Source organism: Otolemur garnettii, unplaced genomic scaffold, assembly GCF_000181295.1.
Source record: "Otolemur garnettii isolate 467f Iridium unplaced genomic scaffold, OtoGar3 scaffold00007, whole genome shotgun sequence".
NCBI lineage: Eukaryota > Metazoa > Chordata > Mammalia > Primates > Galagidae > Otolemur > Otolemur garnettii.
In genome coordinates this window covers 8,463,267-8,485,460 of record NW_003852402.1, presented here as the reverse complement: position 1 = coordinate 8,485,460, position 22,194 = coordinate 8,463,267, and the positions used below count along the sequence as shown (strand labels likewise).

The 22,194-nt window shown below is 38.2% G+C and overlaps 1 protein-coding gene across 1 annotated transcript in view; it reads right to left on the bottom strand.

Annotated features, from left to right (window-relative positions):
* ENTHD1 (ENTH domain containing 1) overlaps positions 1–22,194 on the bottom strand; it is an 80,177-nt gene that overhangs the window by 24,837 nt on the left and 33,146 nt on the right. Inside the window, exon 4 of the mRNA XM_012801126.1 lies at positions 15,415–15,538. Within this exon, the coding sequence (XP_012656580.1) occupies positions 15,415–15,538 (124 nt within the window). The remainder of the gene's footprint in view (positions 1–15,414; positions 15,539–22,194) is intronic.

Below are 22,194 nucleotides of genomic sequence, written 5' to 3'. Positions count from 1 at the left end.
AAACATCTTCCCTATTACATATACAGACCAATAATAAACTTTTTTACTTCAACATGGTGTAAAAATCATGCCTGTCTGCAGCACTGTGATAAATCCTTAAATATCATTTGAATCATAAATTCAGATGAAGTGTTATTTCTCATGAATGCTCCTTTATATGAAATAAGCCAAAAGACACCTATTAAAACTTTAAATGTTACAGTGTAACAGAGAGCATGTCCCTTTGGAAACATCTTACTGAATACCAAAGATTATGCATTGCTCTTCTCCTAGAAAGGTGGTTATATGGTCCTTGTTCTTACAGCTCTTTGCTTATATTTTTATAGCATGACTTATAGCACTTATACTGTAATATATCTATTAATGTTGTATTTACTATTTTCTTCCAGTGCTTCCCATATTTCATTCATATAACAAATACCTAGAGGACGGACCCTGTACTATGCACTCACTATGCTTGAGAATACAAAACCCAGCAGGATTAGACCAGCAAAGTCCTTGCAGAGGTGTCCAACCTTTTTTCTTTTCTGCCACACATAGGAAGAATAAGAGTTGCCTTCAGCCACATATAAAATACACAAACACTAACGATAGCTGATGGGCAAAAGAAAAGGTCTGAGCATACCTTTTGCAATATCACAAAAGCACAAATTTTGCTTACCACAGATAAGCAAAACAGTCCTCAAATTATCAGGACATACCTGCTAGACATTGGAATTATTAAAGGCAGACAATAAAATAACTACAGATATGTAATGTAATTAACATGGTTAAAGAAACAGAATCTTTTTGAAAGATGAGTGAAGAATAGATATTATAAAAACACCACCAAGTAGATTTGACAAAGATCCAAGTGGGAATTCTAAAAATGAAAAAATAAAATAACTGAAAATTTAAAATAAAATGCTAGATTTAAACAGCAGATTAACCTCAGTTGAAGAGGGAATTATGAACTGGAAGATAGGTAGAAAGAAATGATTCAAAAATACAGCACAGAGGTCAAAGGAGAGAAAACAGGGTAATGGAAGTTAAGGGAGATGGCGGCTGCAGTAAGGTTGAAGTCACAACTAATCAGAGGTCCAACTCTCCTTCTTGTATCCTGTCACCTGCCCCGTCGTGCCCCAGCCACTCTGTACTAGAAAGGTTACCCCTCACCCTGTGCCATCCCACCTCTGCTTCCGCACTGGTGGCTTTCTCTTCCTGCCCTGCTCTTAATACTTCTCTCCCTTCCCTGGTCTGGAAGTCAACTTTGATCTGCTTTGATCTTCCCCTACACCCTCTAAGCTCAGCTCCTCCAGGGTTAGAACAGAGAAGGGAGAGTAAAAAACAAATGTCTACTTCCTCCTTATCTGGGCACTATTTGGTCACCTATCTGACAGAGATGCTGGTCCTTGGATCCCAGCCATGGCAGCTACAGGTTGAGTATGCCCATCTTTGGACCTCTGAGCAGCGTACACAAGCACTGGTGTCAGAGGGACCCAACAGGTCAATTCTGGCCAACCAAGGTGGCTTGCTCAGGTGCTAGCAGTGGCAATGGTGAGCAACAGGGTTGGGCAGGTCCTTGGCCCCCTAGACAGCATGTGTGGCATGGGTGAGAACAGTAGGAGTGGTGAGACAACCCTCAGGCTCCAAAGAGTGGAATGGTGTTAGTGGTGGCTGCAATAGGCTGAGCACACCAGTCACCAAGTAGGTGCTGTTCATGATGGCAGTAGCAGGCTGGGTGGGCCTGCCTTCAGGCCTCTGGAAGGAGCACACAATGCCGGCAGTGGTGGAAGCTGGGGGATGGGGGAAGGGCAGCACTAGACCCCTTGTGTCTGTCCTCTGGCTCTGCTATGGGTGGTGTGGTCCCTGGGGGGTGCTCAGGTAGCTGTAGCAGTGGTGATGGAGGGTAGGAGTGGGGGGTAGGGGGACTTGTCCTCAGAGCACATGGAAAATATGCTTCAGCCCTGCTGTTTAGTATGGGCAGGGTGGGGGCACAGGATTGCCAACAGAGCTGCAGCCACAGGGAAACAGTCCTCATGCACCAGGAAGGACACTTAGACCTCTGGAAGTGGTGGCATCAGCAGCAGAGAAAGCCAGCCAGTATTTAGGGTGCATATGAGTGCACAGTGGCCCAACTGCTGAAGGGGATGGGGTCACTATTAGTGGCACACACTTTGGGCCCTGGTGGCAACTGCCCCTGCAGTGGATGGCAGAAAAGCCTGTCCTGTGGGTGTGTGCACAGCAGTCCCGCTGCCCAGGAGTGGTACAGGGTTGCTGTTTGCAGAAGCTGCTTCAGGTATGCCAAGCTAAGGCTCTAAGGAACACACACTTTGGTTCCCTAAGTTCCAGGGGCAGTGTCCCTAGGGCACTGTACAATCGCCCAGGTTACAGAGTTCTGCCTCCTGCTGGGTCCAACCATATTGCACTGCTATATCCCTCCAGGTAGACAGACCTGGGGCAAGGGTGGCGAGCTTATCAGCAGGGATACAGGGATATGGAGAAGCAGGGGCTCTTGGGTCCCAGGACAGGATGCAGTCTAGTGGGGGATGGTCTCTCAAGATGGCACCACTCCTTAGGACTCGGGGGATGTGTGGGACCTGGCATGAGGTTCCTTTCTGGAGCAATGCTATCATGCAGCCTCCAGAAAGTTCCCTATGCTAGGGGGTGGAGGGGTTCTTCATGCTAGGATTACAAAAGTCTTTAGTGGGAGTGCAGACCATTAAGGATCCTCACCCTTTTCCTGCACCAGCTACCTCACTTCCTCCTGCATCTGTGCCTCAGGTTTTTCCTGTCACTTCTCTCTTGAATTCCAGTGCTCTCATTTAGAATCTCTAGTCAAAGTGTGATTATCTACTTGCTATTCTGGTTTTCCTCTGTGGAGGCGGCAAGTGCTACATGCCTCCAGTCGTCCATCTTGAAGCCCCTTCTCCATTCCCTTATCTTTTTGGCAACCACTAATTGTGACATCATTTTGGCTGATGTTAATATGTAAGAATCCTGGGCACGTTCTCCTCCAGAAAGGATCTATGTTTTTCTCAGGAACCTGGGACAACAGACCTAGAGCCAGTTTAGTCCCCAGTGTTCCAAATTCATGGGAAAGTCTGAGGCTGGCCTTCCTCCCTTGCCCAAGGGCTCTGGGCTTCCTTTTCTGATTGTGATGCTGATGTAACATTTGCCTTCAGGAAAACCTTTGATTTCTTTACATTCATAGGTTCCTGTTCTACTCAGGTTTCAGCTCTTGGGTTTATTTGGCTTATGCAATTTTTGTTCTATTTTGTCTTTGGAGAGTTCCTTTAGCTCCCATAAACCCAACAATGCATTGAAAGGTATCTTTTATTCAGTATCTAGGTTTGTTTTTTTTAATAGCAGAGAAACTTCCAAATGTCTAGTCCACCACACTGTTGAAAATGTAAGAAATGAGGAGTGCAGAGCTTATCTTGGAGACAATGAAAAGGCTGTTTGAAGAGGAAGTGACATGATCAGATAGATAGGAATGAGACTCAGGCACAGAGATCACTAATGAATGTATTACAATAGTCCAGACGGGATGACAAGGGTCCAAAGTAGGAAGAGAGAGGACACTTGAGATACAATTATCATAGACCTATCACAATTTAGTGATTATTTCTGAACAATTCAGCTTTCCCAAGTTTATAGGTAGCACAGGAATAGTAGGCTATCACTATCAAGTATTAAGCACTTGTTTTTAGGTTTTTCTTTTCTAAGTTAGAGGAATCAAATTTCTACAAGGAAGCAAAACACATTTTTAATCTATATTTATTGAAAACCTGTGACCCTGGCAAGAGCCACAACTGAGCTCTATAATTGCTTTTGCTTATCAAGGTTGTAGCCCTTTGCTTATCTTGTCTGGAGGCCACACTCACCCTGAAACATCTGCTACAAAACTCTCTAAGGCACTTCCAGAGCACATTTGTAGGGTGACAGTGCTATCATATTACACACTCCCAGACAGACAGACAGACACACACAGACATACATAGAGACATACTACAAAATCTTTAGAGAAAAAAGGGCATTTGCTGGAGCCTAATCAACATATCAGAAGCAGTGGCTCACACCTGTAAAGGATTTGGGAGACCAAAGTGAGATCACTTGAGGCTAGGAGTTGAAGACCAACCTGGGCAATATAGCAAGATCCCATCTCTAAAAAAAAAAAAAAAAGGAAAAATTGCTCAGGTGTGGTGGCACATGCCTGTAGTCCCAGCTACTCATGAAGCTGAGGTAGAAAGATCGCTTGAGCCCAGGAGTTTGAAGTTGCAGTGAGCTATGATGTACTCCAGCCTGGTCCTCCTCTGCCCCCGCCCCAAAGATACTAGCTTATTCATTGTCTACTTTTGTCTAGTTCTCTAAAGTGTCCATACTCTATTATATGGAAGACAGTACTATGTGGAGGGAGACTCAACTATCATGTACCTTTTATTAAAACTACTAACTGCAGGGAGAATGAAGCTATAGTTTGAACATATTGAACTATAATCAGCAACAAGGGCAAAAGATTAACCACTAGATAGCTCCCAGAATTTTATTAAAAGACTGGGCATGTTTGGTAATGACCTTGCATTCAAGGTTTGTTGTGCTTTTTTCTAATTTTGAGACAGGGTCCCACTCCATTGCCCTGGGTACAGTGCAGTGGCAACGTGGCTAGCTCTCTGTAGCCTCAGACTCTTGGGATCAAAAGATCTTCCTTCCTCAGCCTCTGGAGTAGCTGGGACTACAGATGCCTGCCACCACACCCAGTTTGTTGGCCTTTTTTTTTTTTTTAAACAGTAATTGAATGTTCAGATTTCTCAATGCACAGCAGACATTCAACCACCATCCAGAAAGTAAAGTTAAAAATGAGGTTTCTCAAGGAAAGACAGCCTGATTAAAGAAGTAGGAAAACAATTGTCTAAGTTCTGATTTTGTTATTTTAGGGTACTAATATTCAATATTCCTAGAAAAGTACAGGATTTTAAATGGATGTCTAACAGGTACCTCAAATGTCACATATCCAAAATGTAGCCCTTAATATATCCCCCAAACTCATTCTCTCCCTTTTCAGTAAATAAAACTGTAGGGTTAGAAAATGTGTAAAACTTTTCCTCCCTATTAAAACTCTCTAAATTAAAATCAAGGCTCATGGCTGAAACTCCTATAACAAATGATAGGCTACTAAGAGAAAAGCATAACAGATTTAATTTAATCAAAGTTTTATGTAACAAGGGAGCCTTCAGAAATGAAGACTCAGGGAAACTGTTTCTATGCTCGGCTTCAGTGAAGAATGTACAAGACAGACACATAGAAATGTGACTGGCAAAAGAGAAGGATCTAGTGGTTAACAGAAATTTGTGGGGAAGCCCAGCCAGGTCTGTCTGTTCAGATTCTTCTTGATCTTTCTGTGTGGCATTCTTTCCTCCAAGTAGAGGGCAAGACTTCTTTTAGAATGGTCTTATAACTAGTATGAGACAAGGTAGGCCAGAGAGTTTCTTTATGGCCAGCTCCTACACAGAAAGTCCCCTGCAGAAGAAGGTTCAAGTAATATTTCTATGACCCACCTTGGGGAAGAGGAATTCTAATTTCTATGGCCTGCCTTGGGGGAAAAGGGGAGGCAGGAGAAGGAAGAGTGGGAAAAGGACAGACAGGACACTTTATACTCCTGAGGCCCTTTCTGTGTCCTTTGGTTCTAAGTACGATCATGCCAAAGTGCCACACTTTAGGATACCCTTTCTAAGCCCCAAGGGGGCTTCACACACTCATTTCCCAAAGGCAGAAAACTAGGAGTCATCTTTATTTCCATCGCTCTGACAACTAACACCAGGAAATCGTGAGGGCTAAACTCCAAAACCTACCTCCAGCCTGCCCACTTGCCTCCACAACCATGGCCTCTGTCCTCAGCCGGTCAACTGGACAGTCAATACAGCCTCTTCAGTATCTGCTTTGCTCCTGCCCCTCTCCCCAACTTTATCCTCCCTAATTTATATTTCAGTAAATATAAATCAGATAATATTTGTGCTTCCAATGTTCCCACTGTTCCCTGAACTCGGACCACATTCCCATCACGTCCACTGCTCCTGCTGGCTACACTGTGGGTTCCTTCCGATCTCTCCCTGATCTCTCCACTGCCCTCTCCTGGTTTGCTACATTCCAGCGCCTTACAATTCCAGGAGTAAACTAAGCTTTTCCCCATCCCTGGGCCTCTGAATTTTCTCTTCCCTCTTCTTGGAACACTCCTTTCCAGGCTTCTTCATCCTCATCTCTCCTCATATCATCTCTGCAGAGACTTTCTCTGACAACCCTACTTAGAGTTAGTTCATCGTTTTATGAAATTCCCTGTATATTTCCTTCATAGCACATGTTACAATCTATAATCATTTGTTTGCTACCTGTTACCTTCACCAGAACAGAAGCTCCTCAAGGACAGACAGCGTCTGCCTCCATCACTGCCATAAATCTATGACTACCACAGTGCCTAACACATGGTAGAAACTCAATAAATAACTGATGAATTAAAATCTAATTTCTCAATTTTCTCTTCTGGAATTTTATGATTGTTTTGCAATTAACACTTAGTTGTTGATAGGTATTTAAGTTGACACTTGTAGCAAGTTGAACAATCTTCTGAATTTTGATTTTAATTTAGAGAGTTAATTAAGTTGGGGTCTAAAGAGCACTTACCAGACTGCCAATCAATAAATTTAATAGCAACACTCCTTATTAGCATCAAAATTAACTGGCTCTATTGAACAGAATTCTGTTTCAACAAAGAACAGATGATATTGAACATTCATTCCACATCCCATTCCATTGCTACCCTCAGACATAAGCTCAGTATCAATAAGCTTCAGTATCTTTTTTTTTTTTTTTTTTGAGACAGTGTCTTACTATGTCGCCCTTGGTAGAATGCTATGGCATCACAGCTCACAGCAACCTCAAACTCTTGGGCTTAAGTGATTCTCTTAAGACACGTAGTCTTACTTCCTATAACTCCATATATCACTGAATCCCAAGGCCCTTTCCCAAGCACTGTCACCCAAATATGAAGCCATCATCATCCAAGAGAAGTTGCATGATGGGTCCAGAGATGAAAGACTCAAAAACAAACAAACAAAAGGCCAGATTAATCTGTAACAGGAAGATGTGGCGAGAATATTGGCTTAGCTTGTTTTTTTTCTACCCCAGGCTAAGAATTCTCTGAGGGAAAAGACAGAGGCAGCAAGAGTTAGATATGTGAGGGAGGTCTTACACCCCAATTTTGTCCAGGGCTAACCCTTGGGAGTTGGGGAGACAAGAGAAAGGCAAGTCTTCCATCCACCCAACAAGTATTAATATTCCTGGAGCACCTCCTGTTAGCTAGCCAGTGTTCTAGGCACTGAGCATTCAGCAATGAACAAAACAGAAAAATTCCCTCTCTCGTGCTGCTTTCATCCTGAGGATAAAGAGGATTTCTATTTGTTTCCCAAGCAGAGCCTGAAAAAACGGAGCAACATCTCTGAATTCCGTCGCCCCTCTTCACCTCACAGCAGCAAATTGGATGGCAGTTAGGTTGGTGTGAAAAGAAAGCCTCTGAGTCACCCATTCAAAGGCCCCTATAATGTAGGAATTGGAGAGATTCCAGCAGTTTCTGGGGTCAAAGAATTAGCTGTGAGTGGGTGAGAAGAGAAAGGGCCTCAGGATGGGGACAAGGAGGAGAAGGAGTACACAGCTTAACTGCTTTAAGCTAGGCACTGATGCTAAGATGTCCAGTGACACAAGCAGAAAGAGAAGAATCAGGGACCAGCACTTCCCCCATCCCCAAAGTCATGATGCCACAACAGGTCCCCAGGACTTTGATGCCACCCTCAAGAGGATGAGGGAAAAAGGGACATCCTTAAGTGAGTTTAGGATGGAAATGACTAAGAAAACACAATAATCAAGCTTTTATTTTCTGATAGCATGAAATTTAAGATTTTCTTGAATTATAAAAAATATAGTTACTCCTCTGGGCCCACAACTCAAGCCTAAGTAAGATGCCATTTCTGCCTTTGAGGGGCCCTTCTAGTTTCTTAACAGCCCTCTGTCCCTTCTCCACATACTTCTTCTAATTCACCACTAATGACGCCCCTCAGCCTGCTCTCTGCTCCCCAGGCATCCCTCCCTCCCTCTCTATAGTAGACCTCTATAACTTACTAACTTGAGAGACCATCTCACCATCTAGAAACCAGGGAAATTCTAGGAATTCAAGGTTTTTTAAATATTTGGAAATCAAGTGATTATGAAATTAACAACCAAAGGAGAAAAACCTGTAACTATCAATATAGATACTAAAAATAGAGAAACTTTAACATATAGGCAAAATAAAAATGTTAACAAATTAGGAGTGGAGATCTGCAAAAACACAAAGAAAACCTCTGTCTGTCTAAATAGAAAAAATGTTAACATAATTCTCTTTAAGATATAAGGTAAGTCTAGGAATCCAATGATCACACTTTTGCTCAGCATCACATTCGCCCAGTGGTTCTCAAACTGTGGGTCATGACCCACAGGAACTATATTAAAGGGCCGTGGCATTAGGAAGGTTGAGAACCACTACATTAGCCATTCCACCTAGGGTAGTTAAGGTAAGAAAATGAAATTCAAATCATATGATTTGCAAACAGAGAAACACAGATGAAATGATTTTAAACATAAGAAACCCAGAATAATCGAAGGACAAATTAGGAAAATTGATAAAAGTTACAAAGGTAGGAGGATTAAAACTATTTACTGGTGCAGAGACAGTAGAGATCCTAGAACAGATGCGTCCATATGCGTAAACTTGCTTTAGGATATAGATGCAATGCAGTTCACTGGGAAAAGGAAAGAGTTTTCAGTAACTACTAATGCAATGCTAGGACATCTGGCTATCTATTTAAAAATAAAATTGGACTTGTACCTTAATCACACATCAAAATCAATTCCAGCTGCATTAAAGATCTAATTGTAAAAAGCAAAAGTATAAAAAATTTTAGCTTACCTGGAATTATCTTTATAATTTTGAGATAAGGAAGAATTTTCTTAAATAACATAAGATTCAAAAAGTACAAACCACAGGCTTGGCACCTGTAGCACAGTGGTTATGACGCCAGCCACATACACCAAGGCTGGTGGGTTCGAATCCAGCCCAGGCCAGTTAAACAACAATGAAAACTGCAACAAAAGAAAAGTAGCCGGGTGTTGTGGTAGGTGGCTGTAGTCCCAGAACTCAGAGGCTGAGTCAAGAGGATCACTTGAGCCCAAGAGTTTGAGGTTACTATGAGCTGTGATGTCAGGGCACTTTACCGACGGTGACATTGAGACTCTGTCTCAAAAAAAAAAAAAAAAAAAAGTACAAACCATAAAGAATAAAACACACCTTACTAAAATTTAGAACTTGTTATTCAAAAATTCCACACAAGCAAAAAAGAAATGTCACAAACTGGAAAAACATTTACATCTTGTAAATGATTAGTCTCCAGAACAAAGAGCTCCTACAAATCAATTAAGAAAAAGATGAATAGAAAAAATGAACAAAAGACTTGAGAAGACATTTCACAGATGAGGAAACAGGAACGAATCATATCTATGAAATGCTTCAACATATAAAAAGATGCTCGTTTTCGTTTTCAAAAAATACATTTTAGAATAAATGACACCAATGTCACCCACTAGACTGGTAAGTTTTTAAAGGGACAACAGTAAGAGTTGGTGAGAATATGGACCAACTAGAACTTTGGAAAACAATTTGGTATTACCTAGTAAATTTAAAGATGTTCATATCTAACCATACAGCAATTTCACTCCCAAATATATGCCCTAGAGACACTCCTGTCCATGAGAACCAGGAGTCTTGTACAAGTAAACAGATTCATAAACTGTGCTATTTGCAATACAAAACTGTCACATGATAATGATGATAGTATTCCACAGAATACATTGTAATACATACATACAATACCATACAACAGTGAAAAAAAATGACTCTTAAGAAAAATATTGCATAATAAGGGGAAGTCATAGAAAAATAAATTCAGAATGACTCAATTTATATAAAGTTTAAGAGCCTATGAAACTAAATCATGTACTATTTAGACTATAAACATGTGTAGTAAAACTATAAAGAAAAGCAGGGGATGATGAGAACAAATTTCAAGGACGTGGTCCCTCTGCAGGTGAAGGAAAGAGGTGGGCTCAGTGAGGTAAATATCAAGAGGTTGTGAGGGTTTATGGAAGTCTGTCCTCCTACGTGAACAGTAGGTCACTGTGTACTGACAGAGGGCAAAGTCAAGGGAGAAGAGAAGAAGAACTGAGGATGCTGTACCAGAATAACTTTCCTACTTTATTTTTGTCTTGGGCTGAAGTTGCCAAAATCATAACATGGAAATTAGAACCATCTGTTGACAGGATAAGTTAGTGAACTGGACAGAATTTACCAAAAGAAATTCAGAATGTATTTTAGAATCTGTGTCAAATCATAAAAAAATATAAATAAAAGATTACTTCATTAGAAAGGGAGGAAATGATGTCATTTTATCGTTGTCTATAGCAGCAAAACTATGGAAAAAAACCCATGTGATCATTAATATAATATCAGTTAAATAAAATAGAATATGTTAATATTAGATAATGTATAATACTATGATATAGGATAATAATCAGCAAAAATATGGAAAAAACCTATGTGATAATTAGTATATCAGTTAAATGAAATATAATATGTTAATATTAGATAATGCATAATACTATGATATAGTATAATAATTACCACAAAAATTAAACAAACCAAGGAAAGAAAAGTGAGTCAATGGAAAACAATAATTGTTAAATAGAGACTATTTAGTACAAGTTAAAAAGTCATTTCAAGAGACCAGGCACAGGGGCTCACACCTATAATCCTAGCGCTCTGGGAGGCCAAGGTAGGTGGATCACCTGAGTTCACAAGTGTGAGACCAGCCTGAACAAGAGCAAGACCCTGTCTCTACTAAAAATAGAAAAACTAGTCAGGCATTGTGGCAGGCATCTGTAGTCCCAGCTATTCAGGAGGCTGCGGCAGAAGGATCTCTTGAGCCCAAGAGTTTGAGGTTGCTGTGAGCTATGACACCACAGCACTTTACCAAGGGTGACAAAGTGAGACTGCCTCAAAACAAAAAAAAAGTCATTTCAAAACAGTAGAGAAAAGTGGGCTAGTCAATAAATGTTGTTGACACAATTCATTGCCCATTGCCCTTATCTGACACCATTCATGAATACTGTAAATCCAGATGTATTAAAGAACTCAAATAATTAAAATATAATTGAATATATACTGTGAATTTGGTAAAGGGAAAGCCACCTAAAAAACATAAAAAACATGGCTCGGCACCTGTGGCTCAAGCGGTTAAGGCGCCAGCCACATACACCTAAGGTGGTGGGTTCGAATCCCCAGCCCAGGCCCGCCAAACAACAATGATGGCTGCAACCAAAAAATGGCCAGGCGTTGTGGCGGGCGCCTGTGGTCCCAGCTACTTGGGAGGCTGAGGCAGGAGACTTGCTTGAGCCCAGGAGTTGGAGGTTGCTGTGAGCGTGATGCCATGGCACTCTACCCAGGGGGATAGCTTGAGGCTCCGTCTCAAAAAAAAAAAAAAAAAAAAAAACCATAAAAAACAAAAGCCATGAAGAAAAAGAGGAATAAATGTGACTATATAAAACATAAAACTTCTATAAAGACACCATTAATAAAGTTGAAAGATAATTCACAGCCTGAAAGATGATATTTGCAACACAAAGAATCAATAACATATATATGTAATGCTACAAAAATCAATTGAACAATTCAAAAGAAAAACTATATTAATTATAAAAATAGGCAATCCATAGCAGAGGAAATAGACTATGCAAATTACAACTACTACGTAATACAACTTTACTCACGTGATAACAATACAAGATTTGAAACACCAAGTGTTGGTTGGTATGAGTGAATATATGCTCACATACACTGCAAGCCAGAGTGTACATTGGGATTGATATTTTGCAGTATTAATTAAGATGAAAATTCACATACATTATGACTAGGGATTCCATTTGTAGGAATACACCCTAAAGAAACACTCACATGTGTGTATAAGGATTTTCACTGAAACATTATTTGTAATAATGAAAAATATAAAACATCAAATTGTTGATCAGCATGGGAATAAACTATAATATCAGGGCATTGTAGGAGTTTAATAAAATAATATGGTAAATCTCTACATCCTGATACACAGGATAGCCAAGTGATATTCTTAAATTTTATAAAAGTCTCAGAAAAATACAGAATGATACTCTAAAACAAAGACCAATTCTGTATAATTCTAAAGGCACGTGTAAATGCAGCATCTGGGGGTATCCACTAATCTGTTAGCAGTAAGTTTGGGGAGGGGACTGTGTTAGGGGTAAGGGACAGTCAATGGAGAGTTTTATTTTATCTCTACTGTTTGAATTTTTAAAATAAGAGTATATTCACTTATTACTTATACAATTTAAAAATAACATCTTTAAAATAGTTATGATACAAAATTATAAATTTAGGGGTTTTAGCAAAGTCCTATGGGAACACAGTGAAAGGAGAAACTATTACAGTTTGGCATGCAGAAAGCTCTTACAGCAGTAGTGACATTTTCATTGGGCCCAGTGTTTAAATAGGATTTTGTTAAGCATTTATAATTTGATGGACGATTGTGGCAGATTATATTTTCCAAAGATGACTTTACCAACATCCATCCATCCAATATGGTTTCTTTCAACATGACATTGACATGGAAAGGTTGGTGGGGTCTATGTCTCTACGGCCTTGGGCAGGACTTTGTGACTGCCTTGATGAACAGAATGAGGTAGAACTATCACAGAAGACTTCTGAGATTGTTCAGCCTCTGCTTGGTTCATTCTTTCAGAAAATGCTCACCCTTGCTATTTAACTGCCATGCTGTGAGGAAGCCCAAACTGGTCCACAAGGAAAGACTACATGAAGAGGCTCATGTGGAAAGGAACTGAAGCCCTCAACCAATAGTCAGCATCAATTGCCAGACGTGTGAGCAAGCAAACGTTTAGATTAATCCTGCCCTGCTTTGTGTTCCCAGCTAAGGCCCAGATCTGCATCATGGAACAGAGACAAACCATCCCCACAGTGCCCTATCCTCATTCCTGACCCAGACAATCCAAGAGCAGAATAAATGATTACTTTATGCCACAGAGTTTTAGGGCAATATGTTACATGGCCAAAATAACTAAAATAAAGACACTATGAAAAAAAGAAACCACACAAGTTAATAGAATGTCACAGAACGTTGTGCGTATTGACAGTTTTGGGTGATGATGCCCAGAGTCTAGCTGGTATCAGACTATGAAAATTCTTATATGATACTATTTTAAAAATTAAGACTTATCCTGTTGCCAGTGGAAAACTGTTGAAAGTTTTTAAGCTGGAAAGTAAAATGCTAAGATCTGCATTTTAGCAAGACATCTCTGAGATTACTGTCAAAGAAACATTGCAGAAATGTAAGACTTAAAAATAGAAAAGGCCCCTCTGATTAAGATGGGTCCTAGCCAACTAAAATGGCGGGATCACCCCTCAAGGTATATGTTCTGTGACTTTTTTCCTCTTTATAGTTGCCGCTGATGTTCATTTATACTCAATTTCTCTTGTGTTAAAATGTTTGGAGAGAAAACTTATGACCACACAAAAACCTGCCACAGATACATGTAGCAGCTTTATTCATACATAATTGCCAAAACTTGGAAGCAGGCAAAATGTCCTTCAGTAGGTGAATGGGTAAACAAATTGCCGCACATGCTATTCAGCACTAAAAGGAAAAGAACTACCAAGCCATGAAAAGACATGGAAGAACCTTAAATGCAAATTACTAAGTGAAAAAAGCCAGTCTAAAAATCACACACACTGAGATTCCAACGATACGACATTTTGGAAAAGGCAAAACCATGGAGACAGTAAAAAGACCAGTGGTTGCCAGGGGTTGGGAGGAGGGAGAAATGAATAGGTAAAGCACAGAGAATTTGGGGGTTGATACACTACTTTGTGTAATAGGTACTCTAATGGTGGACACATGTCATCATACATATGTCCAAACCCACAGAATACCCAATAGCAAAAGTGAACCTTATTGCAAACTACAGATTTGGGGTGATTATGATGTGTCAATATAGGCTCATTGAGTCTAACAAACAGTGATAGCAGGAGAGGCCATACACATGTGGGGTGGAGGGTGTATGAGAACTCTACTTTCTGCTCGATTTTGCTGTGAACCTAAATGTTCTCTAGAAAAGAAAATCTATTAAAAAGATGTGAGGAGGGAAAAATGTTAAGGGATGTTAGAATATAAAAAAAATTCCTTATTGCTCTTCTTTCAAGCTTCTGAATCTGTTTAAGAATACAATACTAACTGTCTAAAGATTACAGCTACTTCTAACTAATTATTCATATGAATAATGCCACAGCCCCCAATTTCTTGCTTTGGTATTCATTAAAATCTCCTCATCATTCTCACACAACTGGCTTTATAAGAAAACTCTACACGTGTGAACGTATAAAATAAATCTATACCTAAAAACTGTTGCATTTACAGTTTAGATACTGTAGACCAATATAAGGGGAAAATTTGAGGTTCATGATCCAAGAAGAGGGAGAAGATGGAACTCAAAACATATGGTGTCACCTCTCTGATAAGGGAAAGGATGCGTGGATGAATTGTGAAGCAAAGATTTATGAGAGGATTAAAGACACTTTCGAGACTGTTTCTTATCTTGACAGAAGACTTTCCACCTGACTGCTTGAGAAAATGAAAAGGAAGGATCCACTGAAAATTAAGAGTTCATGGAGAATAAAAATGGGATGGAGTGAATCAATCAGATTCTAAAGAATCTAGAGGAGCAGCAGAACCCAGCTAGAATTAAATAGTGTAATTTATTGGAGGGCAGTTTTGTATAATTTTATAGTAATACTATGCCCTTCTCTAATCTTAATTATTCAAGAGATGATTAACCAATTTTTAGGATACTATGCATCGTGCCTTTTCACATTTTCACTTAATGCTTGCTTACAAAAGATGGTATAATTTAAATTCCTTATCAAATAAAAGTTAATAAAATAAGAAAAGAAACTAACTGAATTTTCTACTTTTTTAACCATTTATAAAAAATTTAAGGCTTGTAGTTAATTTTTGAAACAAAAAATAAAAGAAAAAAATAAAATAGAAAAGAGAAAACACTGAAGCAAATGGCAAAATAAGATTATAGGACCATGTCGTGGGTTGAATTTATCCATGCTAGTCCCGTCCCGGATTACCAAAGTTAAATAAAAGCCAACTGCTGCTATATTGCACAGAACAAAATCAGATAAACAACTCCTCCTCAGTGTTTCTTATTCATATTTCTTTGAACAAATTTCCTTAACCAATTTACCTGCATCCAAAAGGTTACAAACGTCTGGTCCCCCTTCTGACAACAATGTAGCTGAAGGGATAACGGAAGGAGGTATTGCTGGCAAAAGTGGCTTTGGATCTTCATCATAAAATAGTATCAGGTCCTGATTTAAAAAAAAAAGAGAGAGAATGGGAGAGTTAAAAAAACAAACAAAATGAACCTCACTGGATAGACAATTTCCTGAGTGACAAAGTATCTATATGTGCAAAAATCACTATTAACACATTTTAAGTAATTCATGCATAAGTTATGCATTTGGGCGTCTATTGAGTATAGGGTGGTTTTCTATCCTTGGGAATCTTCATTCCTTGCTGAAAACATCTTATGTAGGTAACAGTGATTTTGTTTAGGGCAGTGGTTCTCAACTTTCCTAATGCCATGACCCTTTAATACAGTTCCTATGGGTCGTGACCCACAGGTTGAGAACCACTGGTTTAGGGCATTACTTTTCCCTACCACTCCTTGAACATCCTTAGAGTATGCCATCTCACAGGTCAATTACTTTGTTTCACTGGTAATAAATAACAAAAGTACTTGTATCTTTTATCTATATTTTAAATTTTTAACTTTTTATCATGGAGTAAAAAGTAGAAAAATCAATCCAATTATACAGACTAAACAATAATCAACTCAGTTAATCTTGTTTCATTTATACCCCTACCATTTATATCCCATCTGTTTTACTCTGAAGAAAATTCCAGAATGATTACTTATTTTAACATGGACCTCTGTCTTCCATTTAGGCTGTTATGACAATATGCCATCAATTTGGTGGCTTATAAATAACAGAAATTTCTTGCTTACATTTTGGAGGTTGGCAAATCCAAGATCAAGGTATTGGCAGATCTGATGTCTAGTAAGGACCTGCCTCCTAGACAGTCATCTTTTCATTATAACCTTTCATGGCAGAAAGGGGCACTAATCCTACTCATGAGGACTGTGCCCTCATGACCTAATCAACCTCTCAAAACTCCACCTCCTAACACTACCACGGGGTGGGGGTAGGGTTGGGGGTGAGGGAGTGGGGGGGGAGGGGAGTGTTAGGATTTTAACGCATGAAGTTTAGAGTGGGAACAAGTATTCAGACAAAAGCAATCTCTAAATGATAAGAACTCTTTAAAGTAATAGAGGTATCTAATGGATAAGTTTCCTAACAACTCCCAATGTCATCAATCATCATAACCTGTTCACATTTACCGTTTCTCATAAATATCATAATCAGGTTTTTTACTGCTTGTTTGAAAAAAGATACAAATAAATACTATAGAATAGGACTGGTTGGTATATATTTTTTTCTATGAACTGAGGATAATTTCTTTCTGGTATTGTATTGACATATAATTAACATATAGTAAAATATACAAACTTCAACTGCAGAGCTAAGCTATCTTTTACCAGGTGTATGTCTATCTCACCACACTTCCTTCATTCCAGAAAGTTCCCTCAAACTCTTTTCCTATTGACATTATACACCTACCCACTGTGAACACTTTCTGTCTCTATCATTGTCAATGTTATTTTGCCTGTTCTTTATGTGAATGAAACCATAAACTATGCATTATACTTTTATGTCTGGTTCCTGTTGCGACATAACGTTTGTGAGAGCCATTCATGTTTTGTGTATATTGGTAGTCTCTCTCTTCCCCCCTCCCTTCCTACATGTAAGAAGTATTCCATTATATGAATCCATCACAATTTGTTTATCCATCCTCCTGCATATGGATACTTGGCTTGTTTCCAAATTTCAGCTATTATGAAAAAGGCTACTATGAATATTCTTATACAAATCTTTTTGTGGACAAACGAACTTATTACTTTTAGAGCTACCATTCTGTATTCCTACAAGTATATATTAGTGTTCCAATTTCTCCATATTCTCACCAGCATTTGGTATTATCACCATTTTTTAAATTTTAGTCATTTTAATATTTCATTGCATGTTTAAATTACACTTTCCTAAAGGCTAATTATGTTGAATGAACATCTTTTCAAGTGCTTTCTTAGAAATGCCTGATCATCTGCCCATTTTCTAACTGGACTGTTTGGTTTTAAACTGCTGAGTTTTGACACTTCTTTATATGCTACAGATATCAGTCCCTCCAATCTGTTTCTTGCCTTTTCATCCCCTTCACAGGGTCTTTTGCCAAGTAAATATTCTCAGGTATTTTTTTGTTTTTTTGGGTTTTCTCTTTTTGAGACAGTCTCACCTGTCGCCCTGGGTAGAGTGCTGTGGTGTCACAGCTCACAGCAACCTCCAACTCTTGGCTCAAGTGATTCCCTTCCCTCAGCCTCCCAAGTAGCTGGGACTACAGGCAACTGCCACAACGCCTGGCTGTTTTTTGGCTGTAGTTGTCATTGTTGTTTGGTGGGCCCGGGCTGGATTCGAACTGGCCAGCTCCAGTATACATGGCTGGCGCCCTAGCTGCTGAGCTATAGGCCCCAAGCCTAAACGTTTTGATGAGGCCTGATTTATCAATGTTTTCCTTTTAGAGATCATGCTTTTGGCCAGCTCTAGATCTCAAAGATTTTTCTCCTCTATTTTCTAAATATTTTATAGTTTTATATTTTATATGTAAGTCTGTGATTCATTTGGAGTGAATTTCTGTATAAAGTCTGTCTGAATGTCCAGTTACTCCAACACCATTTGTTGAAAAGACTATCCCTCCTCCATTGAATTCCTTTTTTCTTTCTCTTTTTTTTTTTGGCCAGGGCTGGGTTTGAACCTGCCACCTCCGGCATCTGGGGTTGGCACCCTGCTCCTTGAGCCACAGGTGCTGCCCAACCTCCATTGAATTTCTTTGGCACCTTTGTGAAAAATCAGCTGGCCGTATTTGTGTGGGTCTATTTCTGGGTTCTCAGTCATGATCCAAGTGTCCATCTCTCCACTAATACCATGCTCTCTTGATTACTACAGCTATACATAGGACTTAATATCAGGCAGAGTGATTACTCCCATTTTATTCTTCAAGATTGTTTTAGCTATTCTAGGGCCAGTGCCTTTCCATATCAATTTTAGAATAAGCTTATTATCTGTATCTACAAAAAATCATGCTGGGATTTTGACAGGAATTACATTAAACCTATAGAGTAATTAGAGGCATCATTATGTTGAATTATCTAATCCATGTACATCTGGGTCTTCTTTGAGTCTTAATTTTTTTCATTAGTATTTTATAATCGTCAACATGTAACAAATACTGTATATGTTTTATTACATTTATAACTAAGTATTTTAACTTGGAGGAGTGACTGTAAATGGCATTATATCTTAATTTCAGTTTGCAAATGTTCACTGTTAGCATGCAGAAATTCAAATAACTTTTGTATGTTGATTTTGTATCCTACAACCTTTTCATCTACTGGTTCTATAACATTTTTTGGTTTTGTTTCCTTGAGATTTTCTATTCAGACAATCATGTCATCTAAACAGAAAGTTTTATTTCTTCCTTTGCATTTTAAATACCTTTTCTTTCTTATTCTTGCCTTGTTATAGTGCCTAGAACAGCCCAGTACTATGTTGAAAAAGAGTGGTGAGAGCAGATGTCCTTGCTTTGTTCTTGATCTTAGAGAGAAAGTATTCATCAAGTGTGACATTAATTGTAGGTTTTCCATAGATGATCATTATCAATTTAAGGAAATCCTCTTCTATTTCTAGTTTGCTAAGAGTTTACATCATTACGTGGGTGTTGAATTTTGTCAAATGCTTTTCTGTATCAATTGAGATCATCCTATGACTTTTCTTCTTCAACTTGTTGATACGTTACACTGACTGATTTACAAATGTTGAACCTGTCTTCCCTACCTGGATTAAATCCTATTTGGTCATGGTGTATAATTTTTTTAAGACACAGTCTCTCTATGTGGTTGAGTGCCATGGTGTCACAGCTCACAGAACCTCAAACTCTTAGGCCCAAGTGATTCTGTTGCCTCAGCCTCCATAGTAGCTGGGACTACAGCAACAATGCCTGGCTGTTTTGTTTAGTAAGTCTGGGCCAGGTTCGAACCCACCAGTCCTGATGCAGCCCTCACACAGCCCTAACCACTGAGCTACGAGAGCCAAGGCTATAATTCTTTTTATATATTGCTGGATTCAATTAGCTGATATTCTTTTCTATTCTTTTTACATCTAATTTCATGAGGGATATTGGTCTGTAGTTGTCTTTTTTGTACTGTCTTTGTCTGAAGGTGGTATCAGGGCAATACTTACCTCCTAAAATGAATTTGGAAGAGTTCTCTCCTCTTCTATTTTCTGGAAGACATGGTGTAGAACTTCTGTTAATTCTTTAAATAATTTGGTAGAATTCTCCAGTAAAAACATATGGGCCTGGAGGTTTCTGTTTCAGGAGACTTATTACAAATTCAGTTTTTTAAGTGATTATAGGACTATCCAGGTTCTAGTTAATGTTGGTTGTACTTTGGTAATTTAAGTTTTCTGAGAAATTGTTCTCTCTCTTCTAAACTGCAAATATATAAGGATGAACTTGTTGAAAGTATCTCTTACTATGCTTTCACCTTTCATCGTGGAAAGAATCACAGTGATACCCCTTATTTCATCATCCTGATATTGGTGATTTGTGTGTGTCTTCTCTGTCAGTCCTGCTAGAGTTTTATCAACCTTTATTATTTTTAAGTAATTCATTGTTAACTAATTTTCATTAACTTATTTTATTTTTAATTCTTTTTCAAAAAACTGGCATTTTGTTTCATCTATTTTCTCTGTTGTTTTTCCATTTTCAATTTCACTAATTTCTCTCTTTAATATTTCCTTTCTTCTGTTTTTTATGGTTTATTTCACTTTTCTTAGTTTCTTAAAGAAGGCACTTAGATTTTTGACCTTCTCTTTTTTCTAATGTAAGCACTATAAATTTCTTCTCACTAATACTTTAGCTGTACTTCACATATTGATATGTTCTATTTCCTTTTCATTTAGTTCTATGCATTTTGCAATTTCTTTTGAGACTTCCTTTTTTACCTATGAATATTTAGAAGTATGTTATATTCCAGAAATAATTTTTAAGGTAAAATTTATCATGAGTTTATACTGGTATACTTTCAATTCCATTCAAGTCTATCAAGTCATGACAATCTCTTCTATTTTACATCCACTGTTTCCTTTCTCCCAGGCTGAGAGTCCCAGTTCTCAAGACTTTGAATGAAGATGATATGAACAGAGTATCTCACATGATTATTCATTTGATTCATCCTACATTACACTCACAATAATCTCAAACCAGATTACCAATGTTGCATAGTGAAAATACTCATTAACAGAAGATATATCCATTTAATTTCATTTTGCCTTTTTAGGGATTACTTTTTGTTTTAAAATTATGCAACATATTTCCAGGATTCCCATGAAAAATTTAAAACAATGTATATTCAAAGAAATATTGCTTCTATTCCTCCTCTCCATCTTATTCCCTCTACCTCATTATAAGTAATTTTTAATTTAAATTTTATTATTTATCTTTATATGTTAGTTCTTTAGTATGAGCAAATGAGAAATCCAGGCATAGAACTAAATATAAATGAAAATTTATTATGTGATAGAAGCCATGATTCAACTCAAAGGAGAAACGATGAATTATTCAACAAATGCCCCCAAGACAACTGATTACTGCTTGTAAAAATAAAATTTAAAAACTAGATCTCTAAGATTCTCCACTTATCAAAATAAATTCCTGATATATAAGATTTAAATATATATGAAAATATTAAAGTAGGGTGATTTCTTATAAAGCTAAACATACTCTTCCCATACAATCTAGCAATTGAGTTCCCTGGTATTTACCCAAATGAGTTGAAAGCTATATCCACACAAAAACCTGCATACATATGTTATAGCAGTCCTATTCATAATTGCCAAAACTTGGAAGCTTCGAAAATGTCTTTCAGTAAGTGAATGGACAAACTATGATACATCCAGACAATGGAATGTTATTCAGCATTACACAGAAATAAGCTTTCATGTCATGAAAAGACATGGAAATTTAAATGAAAATTATGAAATAAAAGAAGCCAATCTGAAAGACTACATCCTGTAATATTCCAACTATATGACATTTAGAAAAAGGCCAAACTATGAAGACAGCAAAAGCATCAGTGGTTGCTAGGGCTTGGGGGCGGGGGGTGGAAGAAGGAAATGAACAGGTAATACAGAGAGGATTTTTAGGGCAGTGAAAGTACTTTGTATAATACTCTAATAGTGGACACATGTCCTTACACATTTATCCAAGCCCACAGAATGTACAACACCAAGAGCAAACCCTAAATAATGCAAACTAAGAAACTCTGGTAGAGGATGCCGATAGTTGGAGGGCTGTATATGTAAGATGTGCTGAAGGTATAGGGGGAAATCTCCACAATCCCACTCAATTTTTCTGTGAACCTAAAATGGCTCTAAAAAAAATAGTTTTTTGTTTTTAGTTTGGGTGATCCTTTTATAAAGTCTGTTAGAGTAAGGAAAGTCTTTCTAAGAAATCTCTTAAAATCTAGAAACCACAAAGAAAAGATAGGCAAATTTTTCTACACAAAAATTAAAGATTTCTACAAGGCACCCCACCCCAAAAAGCGCCATTAATAAAATTTAAAAATAAAATGAAAAACTGAAAATGAATAGATAAAAAACCAGACAATGGTCTAATTCTTTAACAAACAAACAGCTTTCAGAAATTGGTAAGAAAAAGACCAGAGACCAAACAGGAAAATAAGCAAAGGACATGAATAGAGATAAAAAAAAAAAAAAAAAAAAAAAAAAAA